The sequence below is a fragment of the Podarcis erhardii genome (assembly GCF_964252035.2).
Source record: "Podarcis erhardii genome assembly, chromosome: 12".
Classification (NCBI taxonomy): Eukaryota; Metazoa; Chordata; class Lepidosauria; order Squamata; family Lacertidae; genus Podarcis; species Podarcis erhardii.
In genome coordinates, this window is record NC_138513.1 from 40,525,223 (window position 1) to 40,544,714 (window position 19,492).

The window sequence follows — 19,492 nt, forward strand, 5'->3', positions numbered from 1 at the left end:
TTTTCGAATGCGCCTCGGAAGTCAAACGGCTTCCGCTGCCCGTTTTTCAATTTCCTCAATGGCATTTGCAGCCAGCCCTTTCTGCATTGGTTTTCGAACGTTTCGGAACTCAAACAGTCTTCCGGAATGATTTACGTCTGAGAACCGAGGTACCACTGTAATCCCATAAAGGTAAACGTAAAGGGACTCCTGACCATTAGGTCCAGTCGTGACCAACTCTGGGGTTGCGGCGCTCATCTCGCTGGCGTACAGCTTCCAGGTCACATGGCTAGCATGACTAAGCCGCTTCTGGCGAACCAGAGCAGCGCACGGAAACACTGTTTACCTTCCCGCCAGAGTATTTATCTACTTGCACTAGATGTGCTTTCGAACTGCTAGGTTGGCAGGAGCAGGGACCGAGCAATGGGAGTTCACCCCGTCACGGGGATTCGAATGGTCAACCTTCTGATCAGCAAGTCCTAGGCTCCGTGGTTTAACCCACAGAGCTCTCGCGTCCCTGTAATCCCATAATGAATGCACTATTTTTGCACCCATCACATATCTGAAAGGCTGTCAAGCGAAAGATGGACCAAGCTTGTTTTCTGCTGCTGCAGACGGGGGTCAGCAAACTTTTTTCAGCAGGGGGCTGGTCCACTTTTTTTGGGGGGGGGGGATGAACGAATTCCTATGCCCCACAAATAACGCAGAGATGCATTTTAAATAAAAGCACACATTCTACTCATGTAAAAACACACAAATTCCCAGATCATCCGCAGGCCGGATTTAGAAGGCGATTGGGCCGGATCTGGCCCAGAGTTTGCCTACTTATGCTCCAGAGGTTAGGACTCAAACCAGTGTTTCAAATTACAAGGAGATTCTAACTAAGCGCTAGGAGGGACTATCTGACAGTAAGAGCCGTTCATCAGGCTACCTTGGAAGCTGATAGACTCTCCTTCATTGGGGAGAAATGCAAAACAAAGAGAAAAGGGTGTTCACAACAGTAAGTTGCTGGGAAAATATTATGATAAATTGCTGAAGCGTAGTTGCTGATAACGAGATGCTTCCCATCACAGACCTCCAAGTAGTTTAATACAAGCACAAATGCTCTCAGGTTTTCCCACGTACTTTTAAATGTCAGAACTCAGCCCATTAATAAAAAGGGGGGGGGGAGTTATGAAAATAGCAAATCTTCAAGTATGTTTATTTGAAATCTAGGCCAGCCTTGAGTTTTTGGAGTCGATGGTAAAACAATATTTTACAGCCCATATTTTTAGGGTGTATTGAATTGAAGGGGAATGTTTTCCACAGTTCGCTGGGTGGAAATTGCTTTGGTGGTTGTTCAGAATGGGGCTCATATACTTTGTCACCAAATATTTTTCTTGCACAAATCTAAATGTGCTTTAATTTGCTCCCAGAGTTGTCGTCATCGCTATGGTACAAGTTACTAGAGAGAGGTCCTTTGCCAAGTTACATAACTGACATATGTAAGCACAAACTTTCAGCGACAGATTCATGAACAGCGATTTATAAATCAAGGACTTTTGACACAACAGATTCTGTGATGTATACAGACAGCTCATACATTTTTTAAAAACCCCAATTTGCTGAAATAGGTCCAGATTTTGTGAAATCCCAATATGTAAAAGAAAATTAAGCAAATTTGATCACATTTGTGCATATATATTTTTTATGCGTGCACGTTTTGTAAATTCGTGACTAGCCTCTCTTTCTTCCTCCTTACCGGTGACACCAATCTAAGTTACATTGACATCCAGCTGGAACCAATGGAAAATTATTTAACTCAGGGGTTGCCAGTCTGGTGCCCAGAGGCACCATGGCATCTGTGAGTGCTTTCAGTGGTGCCCTTGAACAAGTGCCTCAGACTTAGCTTTTATTTTTAAGAAATATGTCTCTAGAAAGAAAATTATGGGGTGAAATGTGCAGGTACCTTCTTGAAGTGTTCTCTGTGAAATGAAAGTGAATGTGGTGTGGATACTTGGCTATCTTCTGTTGATGTCAGACAGCCACAGCTGATACACTGTGCAACAACCAGGACCAGCTAGGCACAGCTGACTTATCAAGCCTACGCCTAAGCTTGCTGGAGGCATCGCTCTCATTTTCATAGCAGCCATTTTGTGATGGGTGCCCCCAGAACTCTGTCAAAATATGTGAATAGTGTCTAGGATGCTGTGAGAAAGTAAAATGGAAAAAGGTTGTTACCTAAATGTGAAAGCAAGCTTAGTGGGTTTAAATCAGGGTTTTCAACCTTTTCGGGTCCATGACCAGCTACAGTGGTACCTCGGGTTACAGATGCTTCAGTTTACATACGCTTCAGGTTACAGACTCCGCTAACCCAGAAATAGTACCTTGGGTTAAGAACTTTTCTTCAGGATGAGAACAGAAATCATGCTCCGGCAGCACGGCGGGAGGTAAAGTGGTACCTCAGGTTAAGAACAGTTTCAGGTTCAGAACGGACTTCCAAAATGAATTAAGTTCTTAAGAAGAAGAAGAAGAGTTTGGATTTGATATCCCGCTTTATCATTACCCGAAGGAGTCTCAAGGCGGCTAACATTCTCCTTTCCCTTCCTCCCTCACAACAAATACTCTCTAAGGTAGTGGGGCTGAGAGACTTCAGAGAAGTGTGACTAGCCCAAGGTCACCCAGCAGCTGCATGTGGAGGAGCGGGGAATCGAACCCGGTTCCCCAGATTACGAGACTACCGCTCTTAACCACTACACCACACTGGTACAGGTACCACTGTACATTCTTCCTGCAGCACCCCTTTAGGGCTCAGGAGCCCAGTTATGTCACCCCTTGCCTGCAGAGCTGGCAGTCTCACGCCCTTTTTCATACACCCTCCCTTGTAGAGTGTTCCCTCAACCTCCTCTCCCCTCTCCTTGGGGGTCCCCTGATCTCAGAACTGCCCACTCCCCCCCCCAAAGAAAGGTGCCTCCTCACACTGCCCCACAGGGGCCTGGGAAGCACCCCCTGGCCAGCCCCAGAGGCACCATTCACCTGGGTAGCTTGTAGCCAGGGCTGCTGCAACAAACAACCCCGCAAGCCTTTGGGAGGCAGAGATGTAAGAGGGCATCAAAGGAAAGGAAGTTTTTAATGATTAATGCTTTATTATGTTTTTATATGTGTTGGAAGCCACCCAGAGTGGCTGGGGCAACCCAGCTAGATGGGCAGGGTACAAATATACTACTACTGTACAGTCACACTTCGGGATGAATGTGCTTCAAGTTAAGTATTTTCAGGTTGCGCTCGGTGGCGACCTGGAAGTAACGGAGCGCGTTACTTCTGGGTTTCGCCGCGTGTGCATGCGCAGATGGTCAAAATGACATCATGCGCGGAAGCGTCAAAATGTGACCTGCGCACATGCAGATGCGCAGACACGGGTTGCGTTTGCTTCAGGATGCGAATGGGGCTCCGGAATGGATCCCATTCACATCCCGAGGTACCACTGTACTACTAATACCTTTTGAAATTCCTTCCTCATATTTTCAGCCAATTGTGCCCAGAAGGAAGTTACTGTAGCTTAGAGAGAGAGAGAGAGAACACATTTTGCCCCATCAACATATGCAAGATGTCCTTTTTTAAATAAAAAAATTATCTTTATTTTTCTGCACAACAGAGTGAAAGCTCTCGATAGCACCTCCCCTCCCTTCCTCTTTACACCAGCATTGTCCGGTATTATAACTTAGGCTGAGACAACTCTACCGAACTTTTATTTCAGTGGAACAAAAGGTGTGCAATGGATTTATTTGGGTTAATTTGGCCATAAGGAGCTGTAACATTTAATGAAAGGCAGCTGTGCTAAAGCACTTTCGGTTTGGCCTCCCCCCAAAGATGATAATAAGGACAATTCTGCAAAAGCTGGTTTAATTTGGTGCAATCAGCAGGAAGGAAAAGGGTCGGCAGAAAGAGTACATGCAACGAACAACTAATGAGTCTTAAGGATCGTATTATTTTGGCAAAGTTGAAACGCCGCTCGACTAATGAAGTCATCCTATTAGGCTTTGGATGTAAAAATACAGATATCTATAACTCATGCCTCAGTGAGAAAAACGTAGCTGCTACTGAGCGGAATGTAGTTTTTAGCCGATTAAAATGCAGCACAGATGTAACTCGTTCTGCCAAGCCGTGTGTTTATCTGCCAAGAGTATATGAGGGTATGTATGAGCTGCATATTTTTGTGCAGCTCTGTTTCTGGGGCCAAGTGGAACACCTTGACCTCCTCGTCCACAGCGGGAGTCCCACCATTAAACTATCATAAACTGGCACACATATGGCAACTTATCTCTGCACCTCTTGTCAAACCACTTGCCAGTGGCGACCCCCGACAACGTGGCGCAATTTTCCAGTTTCCCACCATCAGGCTGAGTGGTGATCTCCGTTTCCCAGTTCTTGAAGCCGATGCTGGTACTTGTCATGTCCACCCATCTCCCTTCGGCGGCCATGTCGTTGATGCCGAGCCAGATTTCTGACTGGGCCCCGATGCTCTTTCTCATGTAGTCGTACAGAGCGTCGTTTTCGTCTCCCGTCTGAGGGGTACTGAGGGTGCCACCCTGAGAGATGCAGTCTTCGCTGGCTTCGTGATAGGTCTTGGCATTGGGGAAAGCCAGGAAACACTTCAGGTTGACCTTGGTGCCTTTCAGACAAACTAGCGAGAGACAAAAAGGGGAGGAGGTGGTGCGGTGAGACAGTGGTGTCAGAAAAGGAATCCCGTCGTGACTGACTCTGGGGTTGCGGCGCTCATCTCGCTTTACTGGCCGAGGGAGACGGCGTACATGTGGCCAGCATGACTAAGCCGCTTCTGGCGAACCAGAGCAGTGCACGGAAACACCGTTTACCTTCCCCCCCAGAGCGGTAGCTATTTATCTACTTGCACTTTGACGTGCTTTCGAACTGCTAGGTTAGCAGGAGCAGGGACCAAGCAACGGGAGCTTACTCCTTCATGGGGATTTGAACCGCCGACCTTCTGATTGGCAAGCCCTAGGCTCAGTGGTTTAACCCACAGCGCCACCTGCGCCCCCCCCAAGATGGCTCAGCTTCCAAACAAATCAGCTCCCAAACCTGGAAGTAAGTGTTCCAGTTTGCAAATGTTTTTGGAAGCCGAAAGTCTGTTTTGGCTTTCGCCGTTGTTTCCAGGGCCAATCAGCTAACCAGAAGCCGTCAAATCCCCCTAGTTTACTATCCCTAGTACTGTACTTCAAGACTCCCATAAAAGTGCCTGGCTTAAAACTGTCTATCAAAAACTTCACTCTTGTGGCCTATCCCGCAACACCTACTCACTATGGGCCCCACTAAAGCAAACAATCTAATTGGTCAACGTCTAAAAGATATTGAGCATCAGAATAACTTGGCCGCTATAAGGAAATTCTGCCCTTGGTATGTTCAGTTTCCACCTCTCCATTTTGATTCTCTGGCCCCATATCTGCACAAACTTATTATCCCAAAATACAGACGTGCTTTTACACTTGCAAGACTGGATGTTTGGCCATCTGCGGTACTTAAGGGTCGATTCCAAAAGATCCCACCTGAGAAACGTCTTTGCCCCTGTGGAGATGGCAGCACCGAAACAGCGGCACACGTCTTCCTGTCCTGTACCCTCTACAAAGACCTGAGGAATGAGATCGTCACCCCACTTGTACTAACCATCCCAGGGCACTCAACCACTGCCACAATGTCTTTTCTTCTATCACATCAAAATGAGCAGATAACAGCAAAGGTTGCTAGGTTCATAGCAGGGGCAATCAGAATAAGGGCCACTAAGTGACTGCTGATTCAGGACTTTAAATTGTGCTTTTATATCAAATTTCCTTTTCTGCGTATACTGTAACGTTTTACTGTTGCTATGGCCATTGGTTAATGCGAATAAAGTTTTATCTCTCTCTCTCAACCAGAAGCCACACCTTGGTTTGCAAACGTTTCGGAAGTCGGACGGACATCCAGAACGGATTGAGTTTGTGAACCAAGGTACCACTGTACTAGCTCTGTTCGATGTATCTGCAAGGAAAGCATTTCTTACCCTTTCAATTTGAGCAGGGTTTCTCAAACTTGGGTCTCCAGCTGTTTTTGAACTACAATTCCCATCATCCCAGTCTTGCTAGCTAGGGATGATGGCGGTTGTAGTCCAAAAAAAACCAAATTTGAGAAACACTGCATTAGACTTAAAAAAGGATGCTGAGAGCAGTGGCGGACCTACATTTTTTGGGGGGTGGAGCCCTGAAGCTTGAACTGTTATGCGGGCCTCTTCGCAACCAGCGATGAGGTCCGGACAACCGCTGTCATCTTCTTCAATGGGGTTGTTCCACAACAGATCACTAAACCTTTATGACATCTGTGCTACTGACTCTCGAACTTTGGGATTGTTGACAACAAAAAAGTAATCATTTTGAGTCATGCGACTCAAATTGGGTCTAAAGGGTAAAGGTAAAGGGGACCCCTGACCATTAGGTCCAGTTGTGACCGACTCTGGGGTTGCGACGCTCATCTTGCTTTATTGGCTGAGGGAGCCGGCGTGCAGCTTCCGGGTCATGTGACCAGCATGACTAAGCCGCTTCTGGCAAACCAGAGCAGTGCACGGAAACGCCGTTTACCTTCCCGCCAGAGAAGGTAACCTATTTATCTACTTGCACTTTGACATGCTTTTGAACTGCTAGGTTGGCAGGAGCTGGGACTGAGCAATGGGAGCTCACCCCGTTGCGGGGATTCAAACCACCGACCTTCTGATCGGCAAGTCCTAGGCTCTGTGGTTTAACCCACAGCGCCACCCGCATTCCCCAAATTGGGTCTACTAGACCTTAAAATTTTAAGCAATGTCTGGGACCCCTCTAGAATTAGGGGCTTACGACTCATTAGTTTCAAAGTAGATCTACCCCTGGATGAGAGTATTGGAATCACAGCTGTCCTTGTGAATGGTAGTCAGTGCCCGTTAACTCTCCAAGTTTTGGGGAGGCCTTTGAGAAGAGTCCTTCAGTGGGCCACCTTTTCTGAATGGGTCCGTCTCCTCCACACTGCTGCTACTGCCCTATTCCTTTGGACCTAAACCACACAACCAGGCAGAGGGAGAAGATGAGGTGCCTCAAAGGTTGCTCCTCCTTGGTCCCCTCATTCCTCAGTCACTTAGCAGGGAGAGGAACAGGAATCAACATGAATGTGGCGGACCCAGAGGGATCTAGGGACCGGCCATGGTCTATCTGAAGAGGTGCAGTCCTCAGCATGTGCCATATGATGTTAGTGACCCCTGCTGCAGTACAGAGGGGGTGAAAACATTAACAACAACAACAATAGTAATAATAATAATAATAATAATAATAATAATAATAATAATAATAATTGATTACGTATACCCCGCTCATCTGGCGGGGCCTCCCCAGCCACTCTGGGTGGCTTCCAACAGGATAAACAGAATAAAACTTCAAACATTTAAAACTTCACTAAACAGGGCTGCCTTCAGATGTCTTCTGAAAGTCAGATAATTGTTTTTTTCCTTGACATCTGACGGGAGGGCATTCCACAGGGCGGGCACCACTACCAAGAAAACTCTCTGCCTGGTTCCCTATAACCTCACTTCTCGCAGGGAGGGAACCACCAGAAGGCCCTCAGAGCTGGACCTCAGTGTCTTGGCTGAACGATGGAGGTGGTGACACTCCCTTACGTATCCTGAACTGAAGCCATTTAGGGCTTGAAAGGTCAGCACCAACACTTTGAATTGTGCTCAGAAACGTACTGGGAGCCAATGAAGGTCTTTCAGGACTGGTGTTATATGGTCTCAGTGGCCACTCTCAGTCACCAGTCTAGCTGCCACATTCTGGATTAATTGTAGTTTCTGGGTCATTTTCAAAAGTAGCCCCACATAGAGTGCATTGCAGTAGTCCAAGCGGGAGATAACTAGAGCATGTCTGGCAAGACAGTCCGCAGGCAGGTAGAGTCTCAACCTGCGTACCAGGTGGAGCAGGTAAACAGCTGCCCTGGGACAATGTGGATCATTTGAGTGTGCTCCCTGGTCAACAATGAATGGAGGACACAGCATATCAGACATGTTTAGAGCACTGATTGAGAGGAAATGCAATGCAAGCTACAAAATTGCCTTCAGCTGTTTGCATATGTTGCTTTGAACAATGCTGTTCACTTCGCTCCTAGAGCGAGGATAATAACATTAAGCATTTCTCTACAAAAGATCTTGTGCTTTTTCTGCGCTTGCAAGCTGGTTTCGGAGCTTGGATGCCTGACCCGCAGAGGCTGACATTAGGGAAGTGGACAGACAGAGTCTTTGAAAATGCTGGAGTGATTTTGTTTTCTAACCACTCTCCCTTTCCATCTCTGCAACCAGGTGGGGTGTGAGGGTGCAGCAACAGAACAAATCAGTACATCTGAGCTTTATGGGAAACTAGTTAGTGCAAACTATGGTGCTTCGTATCGTAGTTTGAAATCCAGATTTACTGATCCCAAACAACCTATGGTTACTGAACAGTTCATGTTAATGTACTGGAAATACAAACAAACCACATTTTAGCTAACACGTCATGGCTTATTTCACAAAGTGAGGCCATTTTGTGCCGTATGAAAAATTATGGCCATTGGGTTTTGTACCTGTTTGAAGTGCTTGCTTTTCCTTTAGCAGAGCTACCTCCTGGGAGATATTCTCTAGCTGTTCCTTCAGGTCTTCAAACATTTTGAGGCTTACAACATCTGCAGAGCAAACGAAGAGATTGATGATCATGTCTGCCTACACGGAATGAATGCAATCACATTTATGAATGGAACCAGAACTTCCTCCCTCATTGGCAATATAACAAAGAGTACAATGAACAAAGAAGAAAGCAGCGTGTTATGCAGCATTTGTTATAGAGAGAGTTCGCAATAGATGGAATCAGCAATTCATAACAGGTCCATGCAGTAAAATGTCCCACCTTTGCTGCGTATCACTTCCATGGAAGTTGGTTAGAAACTGGTATTCCTAGCAACTTTTCAACATTCCCTAGTCTTGCTTTGCTTTCCAACTACTTTATATGCTTTCCCTCTTTTATATCAATATGTTTTATATTTGTAGCATAATGCCCTCATCTTAGTATGTCCTGTTTGAATTATGCAGGTAGCGCTGTGGTCTAAACCACTGAGCCCCTTGGGCTTGTGGATCAGAAGGTTGGTGGTCGAGTCCCCGCGATAGGATGAGCTCCTGTTGCTCTGTCCCAGCTCCTGCCAACCTAGCAGTTTGAAAGCACACCAGTGCAAGTAGATAAATAGGTAACACTGTGGCAGGAAGGTAAATGGCATTTCCGTGTGCTCTGGCTTCTGCCATGATGTTCCGTTGCGCCAGAAGCAATTTAGTCATGCTGGCCACATGACCCAGAAAGCTGTCTGTGGACAAACACCAGCTCCCTTGGCCTGAAAGTGAGATTAGTGCCACAGCCCCATAGCCACCTTTGACTGGACTTAACCGTCCAGGGATCCTTTACCGTTTTTTACCTTCAATAACGCTACATTAAGGGACACGGGTGGCGCTGTGGTCTAAACCACTGAGCCTAGGGCTTGCCGATCAAAAGGTTGGTGTTTCGAATCCCCGTGATGGGGTGAGCTCCTGTTGTTCGGTCCCTGCTCCTGCCCACCTAGCAGTTCGAAAGCACGTCAAAGTGCAAGTAGATAAATAGGTACCGCTCCAGCGGGAAGGTAAACGGCCACATGACCCAGAAGCTGTCTGTGGACAAACGCCGGCTCCCTCGGCCTATGGAGTGAGATGAGCGTGCAACACCAGAGTCGTCCGCGACTGGACCTAATGGTCAGGGGTCCCTTTACCTTTACCTAATGCTACATTATGTTTTGTTGTTGTTGTTGTTGGCATCTGTCTGTGTCTCCAGGGGTGAATTCAAACTGCTGGAGAATTACAGCACCTGCTTTGGAGGCAGAGACCAGAAATTTGTAACTGCTGCCTCCTGCGTAGTTTCTACTGCATTATCAGCACTGAAGTGACCTTCCTGGGGCACAAGCCTGGGCAGTGTGTTTGGAGATCCTGGGCTGTCTAGATCAGTGTTTCCCAACCTTGGGTCTCCAGCTGCTTTTGGACTACAACTCCCATCATCCCTAGCTAGCAATACCAGTGGTCAGGGATGGTGGGGAATGTAGTCCGAAAACAGCTAGAGACCAAAGGTTGGGAAACACTGGTCTAGATAATCAGATCTCTTGGTCTCACTGATGTGGACCAAAGGAAAAGAGAGTGATACATTTGGCACCAGCTTGGCTGCAGGAGTTGTCCAAGGGAGGCATAGAAGATGCCATTCAACTATCTTAGGGACTCCACTTCAGATTTGTGTAGGGTTTACTCCTTCGCCTTTTCTTCTCCCGAAGATGTCCCACAAGGCAGTGGGTACGTTTTGTTCAAGTACAGTGGTACCTCGGTTTTCAAACGTAATCCGTTCTGGAAGTCTGTTCAAGTTCCGAAACATTCGAAAACTGAAAGCGGAAGCCTCAATACGGAAAACTCAGAATGGAAACCATGTTTCCTGTTCGACTTCCAAGGTGTGTTCAAAAACTGAGGCACTTGCTTCCGGGTTTTCGACATTCTGAGTTCTGAAATTTTTGACTATGGAGGCATTCGAAAACTGAGGTACCACTGTATTCTACATCGTGGTTCCTGCAAGACAACTGACCATTACAAATAAATAAGGCCTTTGTAAAACAGTGGTCAGGAACTTGTAGGGTAACCAGCCTCATATAACCAGCATGCTTGATTCTAATTAACACATGAAGGGGTTAATGCCATAGAGTAAGCTGACCTGCCAGGCTTAGCCTAGGTCACTTCCCCTCACCTCAGAAGGAAATGGGCAGCCAGACCCCTTGTTGTACTCAGTTTACACGTAGATTTGGTGTGTGAAGAGGGCTGAGCTGGTTGCTCCAGCTCAGCCGCATGGCTTTAACCAGCCTCTCTTGTTTCAGGCAAAATGGAATATGAAACTAGTATTTTCGTATACCTGTAGTTTAGGAACTTCTGCTATTTTGCTACCAAGCAACATTTTATTGCCTGTGTGTTTTTTCTGACTGCTGTATGGAAAAACACATGAATCTGAGCTTTGAAGAGTCTTGTAAGTAAAGCATTTTATGGCTTACAAAATGTAAGGTCTATCTGTGTGCTAGGGGAGTGGGATACTTTGGAAAGAACCATTAAAAGGGACAATTTTGGGGTTCACTGGAAATGCAGGTTTTACAGTCTATATTTCCATGCCTTCCTTTGCTGCATGTACTGTATTGCAATGTTAAATTTCTGCAGTTGTTCTTCTCACCAAAAAGTACTTGCCCCAAACTTGGGTCCAGGATTCCAGGATTCCAACAGAGCTTTCCAAGTTAGCTTCATCCTTTTAAAATTATTTCTACACTGCCTTTTGGCTCTTAAAAAAAAGGTTGCCTGAGGTGGTTTATGCATGTGTGAACGTCTGAATAGTTAATCCATGCAACATAAGAGCATGTGGAGAAATGTTATTGGGGCAGGATGTTCCACAGACCCTGAAATATAAAAACAAAAGAAGCCCAAATATCTAAATGTGGTTATAAAAAGTACTGGGGGAACAGTTTCTGTATATGGTTCACGTGGAACCTAAAATTTCCTCAAACTTGAGAACCTTATTTTTATAATCATAGGCATCTCTCAAATGTCAATTATCGCCTGCTAAAAAGCAAGAATTACAAGTGGGTCTTAAAAATAGAAAAGCAAAGAATGAGATGTGGATGCTTTAAGTCATTGCTCAATTAGTCATTATTAGTTTGGCTCCTCTTATCAAAACACATTTTTTTCACAATTATTATTATTATTATTATTATTATTATTATTATTATTATTATTATTTCTGTTGGGAGGCACCCAGAGTGGCTAGGGAAACCCAGCCAGATGGACGAGGTATAAATAAAATAATAATAATAATAATAATAATAATAATAATAATAATAATAATAATAATACTACATGTCTACATTGTGTTGCCGTAGCCTAGCCATCATTCATTGCAATATTATCTCTGTTTTAAATCACTCCCTGTTTGTCCCCAGTATGTGTGCAACTGTTCTAGCTACCAGCCTTAAGGTGCAGAAATAAAACTGCTAGCACATTTTCAAAGCTAAGCAGGGTCTGGTCTGGTTTCAAATTGGATGGGAGAGCGGGTGCTGAGATTCCTGCATTGCAGTGGGTTGGACTAGATGGCCCTCAGGGTACCCCTTCTGATTCTACCATTCTGCTATTCTATGAATGCGACATGATCCTCGCTCTTCTTTCTTGCGGTTCTTCATTTTTAACCTGGACTTGGACCAGACAGCTTTTCAAAATAGACGACTACTCTCTGCAAAGCAGGTCACATGCCCCCTCTAGTTAGCAATGCGATTTGCACACTTTGTGCACGAGCTTATTTAAACACGCACTGGTTGTGATCTGAAGGCTCTGCCACAAAACAAAACAAAAATCTGCCTTGATCTCTTCCAGTCTGCCATGCAATACTGCAAAACCCAATTTAGATGACTGTCATAGTGGCTAGGGCAACCCAGTTAGATGGGCAGGGTACTGTTGTTGTGGTTGTGGTTGTTGTTGTACTGTTGTTGTTGTTGTTGTTGTTGTTGTTGTTGTTGTTGTTGTTGTTGTTGTTGTTGTTGTTGTTATTTTCAGTGATTCCCAACTAATGGTACCGAGGACCCCAGGGGGTCTGCATAACCCATTCACATAACAAAAAGTACCATAGATATATTGAAATTTTCAAAAGTAGGGGACACGTGGCTTATTTATGCCACTACTGCAGCCCGTGTTCTGTTAGCCCCAAAATGAAAATCGAGCGAAGTCCCAACTAAAAAGAGTGGCAACTTAAACTGATGGAATACGCAGATTTAACATATGGAATAAGAGGACAAGAAGAACATACGTCCAAAGAAGATTGTTTACTGAATATATGGGTGAAATGCTGGTAGCATTAAGATAAATTCAACAGTGTAAATAAGTTTAGATGGATGTAACAATGGAATACCGAGTGGTTTAGTTCATGTAAAACATGTACGGTATGCAAAATGAACCATGGAAAAAGAAGAAGGGAAGTCATGGATTTAAATGAATATTTTGGAATGTGAATTAGAAATATTTAATAAAAATTATAGTAAAAAGTAAAACAGGGGGTCTGCAGTACTTAGCTAATTGGAAACCACTGGGCTAGATAGCGTGGATAAGGGAAAAGGGGTGATAATAAGTGTTACTGTTTCTTGACCTTTTAATAAACCCTGTTCGGAGAGTCATTTCGACACAGGATGAAGTAGACAGCAGGGCACAGATGACACCCATTTACACATGCAGCCTTTTGCTAAACTATACAAATTCAGTGGGAGAAACACCGTTGAATGCCTGTGTGTGTGTGATCTATCTATCATCTATCTATCTATCTATCTATCTATCTATCTATCTATCTATCTATCTATCATCATCTATCTATCATCATCTATCTATCTATCATCTATCATCTATCATCTATCTATCTATCTATATCTATCTATCTATCTATCTATCTATCTATCTATCTATCTATCTATCATCTATCTATCCATCTATCATCTATCTATCTATCTATCTATCTATCTATCTATCTATCTATCTATCATCTATCCATCTATCATCTATCTATCTATCTATCTATCTATCTATCTATCTATCTATCTATCATCTATCTATCTATCTATCTATCTATCTATCTATCTATCTATCTATCTATTTTTCTATCTATCATCTATCTATCTATCTATCTATCTATCTATCTATCTATCTATCTGGGGAGCTATTGGGGAATTCCTCCTGGTTCTCTTACCTTTCTCTGGCTTCTTCTTGGGTCTGATGTTCTGCTGAGTTGTCAGTTGTACCACAGAAAAGAGGCACACCAGAAGGCAAACACCTCGGAGCTCCATCGCTGTCCGGCTGCTGTTCTCAAAGGGAGTGGAGGAGCTGAAGTGAATTTGAGCTGCCCTGAGTCGAGCTTCTTAACATGGGCTTTAACCAAAAATGTCTGGCCAATAAATAAGTTCCAGATTATTCGGTAAGCAACACAGTGACTGGAGCTTATTTTTACAGATTGTTGGGAGAGATCCAGTATCCTAAGAGCTTTCGGACCCTCCCATAAACACAGAGGGGAGTAGAATGGGATGGGGTTTTTTTAAGGTCTTGTACAAACTTGGAGATGAAATAAGAATGAAAGTGTTCATTTCCAATGCATTTATCCGGGCTCTGAAAGTGCGAGGCCAACTTTTTTCCTGAACGAGTCTGTGCCTAACAGCCAAGGTTGCCAACTTTTGAGTCTGCCATGCTGCTGGTTTTCAGTCACCAACTTTTTGGCTTTTTGGCCACTGTGAAAAGTGCTGGACTAGATGGGCCATTGGCCCAATCTAGCAAACTCTTCTTACATTCTTAGGTGCTTTTAATATCACCTGGGCTATACAGAAATTCGGAGACACATTAGCAGTGTTCAGCTTCACGTGGTGCAAAGTTTCACCTGCCGATTTCTGTAATTTGTTGGTAAAGGCACAACAGGAAGCTGAGCCATGTTTTTTTTTTTTCTGGTAAGCTGGTAAGCCTACTAATGGTTGAATTGGAAATTCAAAAGGTGTAAGGTGAAAAAAAGGTAAAGGACCCCTGGACGGTTAAGTCCAGTCAAAGGGACTATGGGGTTGCGGCGCTCATCTCGCTTTCAGGCCAAGGGAGCCGGCGTTTGTTCACAGACAGCTTTCCGGGTCATGTGGCCAGCAGGACTAAACCGCTTCCGGCGCAACGGAACACCAATGTGGAAACCAGAGCGCACTGAAATGCTGTTTACTTTCCCGCCCCAGTGGTACCTATTTATCTATTTGCACTGGTGTGCTTTTGAACTGCTAGGTTGGCAGGAGCTATGACAGAGCAACGGGAGCTCACCCCGTTAAAGGATTCAAACCGCCAACCTTCTGATCGGCAAACCCAAGAGGCTCGGTGGTTTAGACCACAGCGCCACCCTTTGAAAAAGGTGTAACAGCATGGAGATAAGCTGGCGGGCATCATTTCGAGGAACACAACTCTACCTGTCACAGAGTAGTTAAAGGCAGGGGAACACTGCCACCGGGCTAGTAATCAAAGCCCTCACCTAGGAACTGAACCTACTTGGAGCAAGATTTTTCTGTTTGGCAATTTAGAGATGGCCCCTAAAGGCAGCCCCTAAAGAGCTGTTTGACAGTGCAATGGTCTTCCTTGGGAAGTTATGGACTCTCCATCCTTGGAGGTTTTTAAGCAGAGGTTGGATGGTCATCTGTCATGGATGCTGTAGTTGAGATTCCTGCATTGCCGGGGATTAGACTAGGTGACTGTTTGGGTCCCTTCCAGTTCTACAATTCTATAAGCAACCAGTTACATTTGTCACAATGCATTTTAATGGCCAATGTATCCCTACAGCAATTTATAGGAACCAATGCACTCCAATGTAGGTCCAAAGACCTTCTTTGGAGGTCTTTAAGCAGAGGCTTGACGACCATATGTCAGGAGTACTCTGATGGCGTTTCCTGCTTGGCAGGGGGTTGGACTCGATGGCCCTTGTGGTCTCTTCCAGCTCTATGATTCTATGATTCTATGATTCAATGGCCACTTAGTGGCATTATTATTATTATTATTAAAGGTTTTCTTGATTTACAAGTGTGCAATGTCTCTCTCTCTCATATTTTTCCCATGTAACATTTTTACAAATCAGTTTCATTTGTTGAGACATTAGGAAGAAAAGGGGGGAGGGGTGAAGGGGGTGGGAAGAAGGGGTGGGGTGGGGTGGCGATGTTTCTGTTTTGCTTAATGTATGTAGGGTTTGGTGTCAGCGTTGCTTGTGCAGGTTCTTTGCTGTTCACTTGTGTTCCTTTGGTGGTGAGAGAGGTTGGGGTTGGCCTATGGTGTGGTTGTTTGTTTGTGATTGGCTATGGTTACCTTTGTTTTCGTGTGTGAGTGGGGTGGGTGGGTGTTTTGGATCAGGTTAGCCATATTGATTTGTATGCTGTTGGTGGATTATTGTCATTGTCTTGTTGGGCTGTATATGTGTGATAAAGGGGAGCCATACCGGGGTGAAGGTGTCTTCTTCTATTTGTCCCCGTGTCAGTTTCAGTTTATTGGTTAATTTTTCTAGGAGGGCTGTTTCCCATACTATTTGGTACCATTGGTCCATGCTTACTCCTGACAGGTCTCTCCAGTGTCTGGTTATGGTGTTTCTGGCTGCTGAGAGAAGGTGGGCTATGAGTTCTTTGTGGTGTAAATGGGCATTGTTGTCTTGGAAGATGTTTAGTAGGGCCAATTCTGGAGTGGTTTCTAATACAGTGGTACCTCGCAAGACGAATGCACCGCAAGACGAAAAACGTGCCAGACGAAAGAGTTTTCTGTTTTTTGAGTCGTTCCGCAAGACGAATTTCCCTATGGGCTTGCTTTGCAAGACGCTAAACCGTTAATAGCCATTAAGCCACTAAGCCGCTAATAGCCGTGCTTCGCAAGACGAAAAAAGCGGAAGAAGAAGAGACTCGCAGAACGGATTAATTTTGTCTTGCGAGGCACCACTGTACTTGCTTGGTTATTTTACTTATTTCTCGTACTTAGTGGCATTCTTTTTAGCAGGTCCCGAGTGCAAACTGCTCACACTTCAGTATCCCAGGAAGCTCTGCAGATGCAGCCAGCAGGTAAGAAAGCACAGAGTTGTTCCTAATACTACAGTGAATGGACACAGATCTCCATGTGTGAAATGGAACGGAGGGATGACGAATGGCTGGACATTTCAGGTCATGGAACAAGAGAGATATAACACCCAGCTGGAAAGAAAAACAAAAAGTGACATCACTAACAATTCTGGGAATACGGTGGAACTTCGGTTTTCGAGCGTCTCTGAAGCCGAACGCCAAAAACCCGCAAGTAACTGAACAGCTTCCGAGGCATGTTTCTCCATTTTTTCAATGGATTTTGCTGGCCGCCCACTGATCCTCAGTTTTCGAACGTTTCTTAAGTTGAATGGTCTTCTGGAACGGATTGCGTTTGAAAACCGAGGTTCCATTGTAGTTCTAGGAAACAAGCAGGTATTGCAAAGTGGTTCAGTAGATGAGCACTAAAGGATAACTGTTGGAAGAAAGGAAAAGAAACCGCAGAAAGGAAATAGAAGCAAGTTACGAGACGGGTCTTTTCAATTCCCATTTTGGACACAGCCAGATTCCACGTCTGCAACAAATAAAACACGATCAACTTTGGTTGATTAGGAATTGCAATTCTTAAGGGCTGCATTATTAAGTTTAAATCTTATCTCTTAAAATGGAGATTCCATCCATACTCAATAGCTGGTTTATATATACAGGGATGATATCAAACTTACAGCTTTAAACTTATGCTTACCTGCATTTATCCGTAGGAAGTAACATGTGACCCAGAAGCACTTAAGGTAAAGGTAAAGGGACCCCTGACCATTAGGTCCAGTCGTGTCCGACTCTGGGTTGCAGCGCTTATCTCGCTTTATTGGCCGAGGGAGCCGGTGTACAGCTTCCGGGTCATGTGGCCAGCATGACTAAGCCGCTTCTGGCGAACCAGAGCAGCGCACGGAAACACCGTTTACCTTCCCGTTGGAGCGGTACCTATTTATCTACTTGCACTTTGACGTGCTTTCGAACTGCTAGGTTGGCAGGAGCAGGGACCGAGCAACGGGAGCTCACCCCGTCGTGGGGATTCGAACCGCTGACCTGCTGATCGGCAAGTCCTAGGCTCTGTAGTTTAACCCACAGCGCCACCCGCGTCCCTCAGAAGCACTTACCTGGTTACAAAAGATTGCCCAAATCTGAATATTAATCTCTTGATGATCTGAAATGCTAACTCAGTTACATTTAATTAGGTACAACTTGTCTCCTGCTTCCCATGCTAGATTTGAATATGCAGTGATTTGGTGGCACTGCTGTTTGTGTAAACCAGCCTTGAATTGTGATAGCTATTTCAAAGGTTCATATTCCACCTGGGAGTTATGATGGCACCATAGGAGGAAAATTCTAAGGATTGGTTCATGTTACCCTCCTAATGGGGAGAAAATGAACTGAAAGAGCTTGGAATATGTGATTTGGGACACACTAACTAACTACCTTGAAAAATGTGCAAAAATGAACAAGAGCAAAGATTTTGAAAGAATAAACAACCAACTGCTGCTCTTGAACAAGTTTTTTTTTTGGTGTTTTTGATCTGCATTTTATCTCCCACTGTTTTGGGAAGAATGCTTCTACAGCCGACACAAAAATATTTTACAACCACCAGATAGGCTATTTCTTATACTCTCTTAAGCTCCGAGGAGCTGCTAAAATCCTTGGTTTATTCCACGAAGCTTTTAGAGCAAAAGCAATTTAATGTTTCTGGGACAAGCACCGAGCTCTTTGCTCCACAGATGTTTCCTTTTATTGCTCCACTGGACACATGACAATGAAAACGTGGCAATAAGTGCGCAGCAACACATGGAAATTTCCACCAGCCGTAATGGCAACAGCTGCCATGGCAAAAGCCTGTTCAAGAGTCAGACAGGAATTCCGCTTGGGTGTGCAGGCTGTTGCCTGTCTGGAGCAACGTCTTCCATGTATTTCTGTGCCAAGCAATGCATCTTGCCAACAAAGTGGGCACACCTCTCCTGGCAGTATGGAACAGACAGTTCACCTCTGAGCCATTTAGCTTTGAGTGCAGTTCTTTAAACCGGAGCACAAATCATTCTGATGTCTTTTCCTGGGCTAGTGACCCCCCTCTCCCGTGCGTCGTCAGTCATTTGTCATTTATCAGTTCTTTGGGGACAGGAGCAAACTGGCTTTTGCCGTTAACAAATCCACACTGGATCATGGTATTGTGTCGGTCCAATCGACAGAGAAATGTATTAATCTAATAAGTGGGGAACTGTTTACAATGTTTATTGACTTGAAAGAGGCTTTCGATTCCGTTTCAAGAAAGATACGGTGGGATTAAACTAGAACAGACATCCACAGACCAAAGTTTTTATTCTTGACTTGTACACTCAAACAACTATTCAAGTCCACTGCGGTCAGCGGGGACAACTGTCACATGAAGATAATCACGAAAATGGGTGTCAAACAGGAATGTATTTTAACCTCGTACTTATTGTATTTCTGAATGATATTGTTTCATCACTGCCAATGATCTCTCTCCAAAGCTGTGGTTATATGTAACAATGATTTTCTCTAAATCATAGGGAAAGTTTTATTAGGCACTGAAGGGGAATACTTTGCAACGGGGTAAAGAATTTAAGTAGCATGAGCTCCATTTTCAATAGAACCTTAAATGGAAACTTGAACCTGTAAACTACAGTTCATCTGCAGTTTGTTGCTTTTGTACTCCAAGTGAGAACAGCATCCTTTCAGTTCTCAGGGTATTTAAAAGCCCAGCTTCTGGCTCTGTAGCATTCCTGTATTGATCAAGATGTTCTACTGGTAATTCTTCTCTGGAAAAAGCTCAGGCACTTTTCTTGTGGGATATGCAGCCATCTGT

General features: G+C 44.6%; 1 protein-coding gene across 1 annotated transcript; it reads right to left on the bottom strand.

The window, feature by feature from the left end:
* Positions 1-3,571: 3,571 nt before the first annotated feature.
* On the bottom strand, positions 3,572-14,015 carry CLEC3B (C-type lectin domain family 3 member B). Its single transcript, XM_081833955.1, has 3 exons — positions 13,806-14,015; positions 8,578-8,676; positions 3,572-4,642 (listed from the first exon to the last, which is right to left on the bottom strand). The coding sequence occupies exons 1-3, from the start codon at positions 13,900-13,902 to the stop codon at positions 4,242-4,244; spliced, it is 597 nt and encodes a 198-aa protein (XP_081690081.1). The 5' UTR covers positions 13,903-14,015; the 3' UTR covers positions 3,572-4,241.
* Between the last annotated feature and the right edge of the window lie 5,477 nt (positions 14,016-19,492).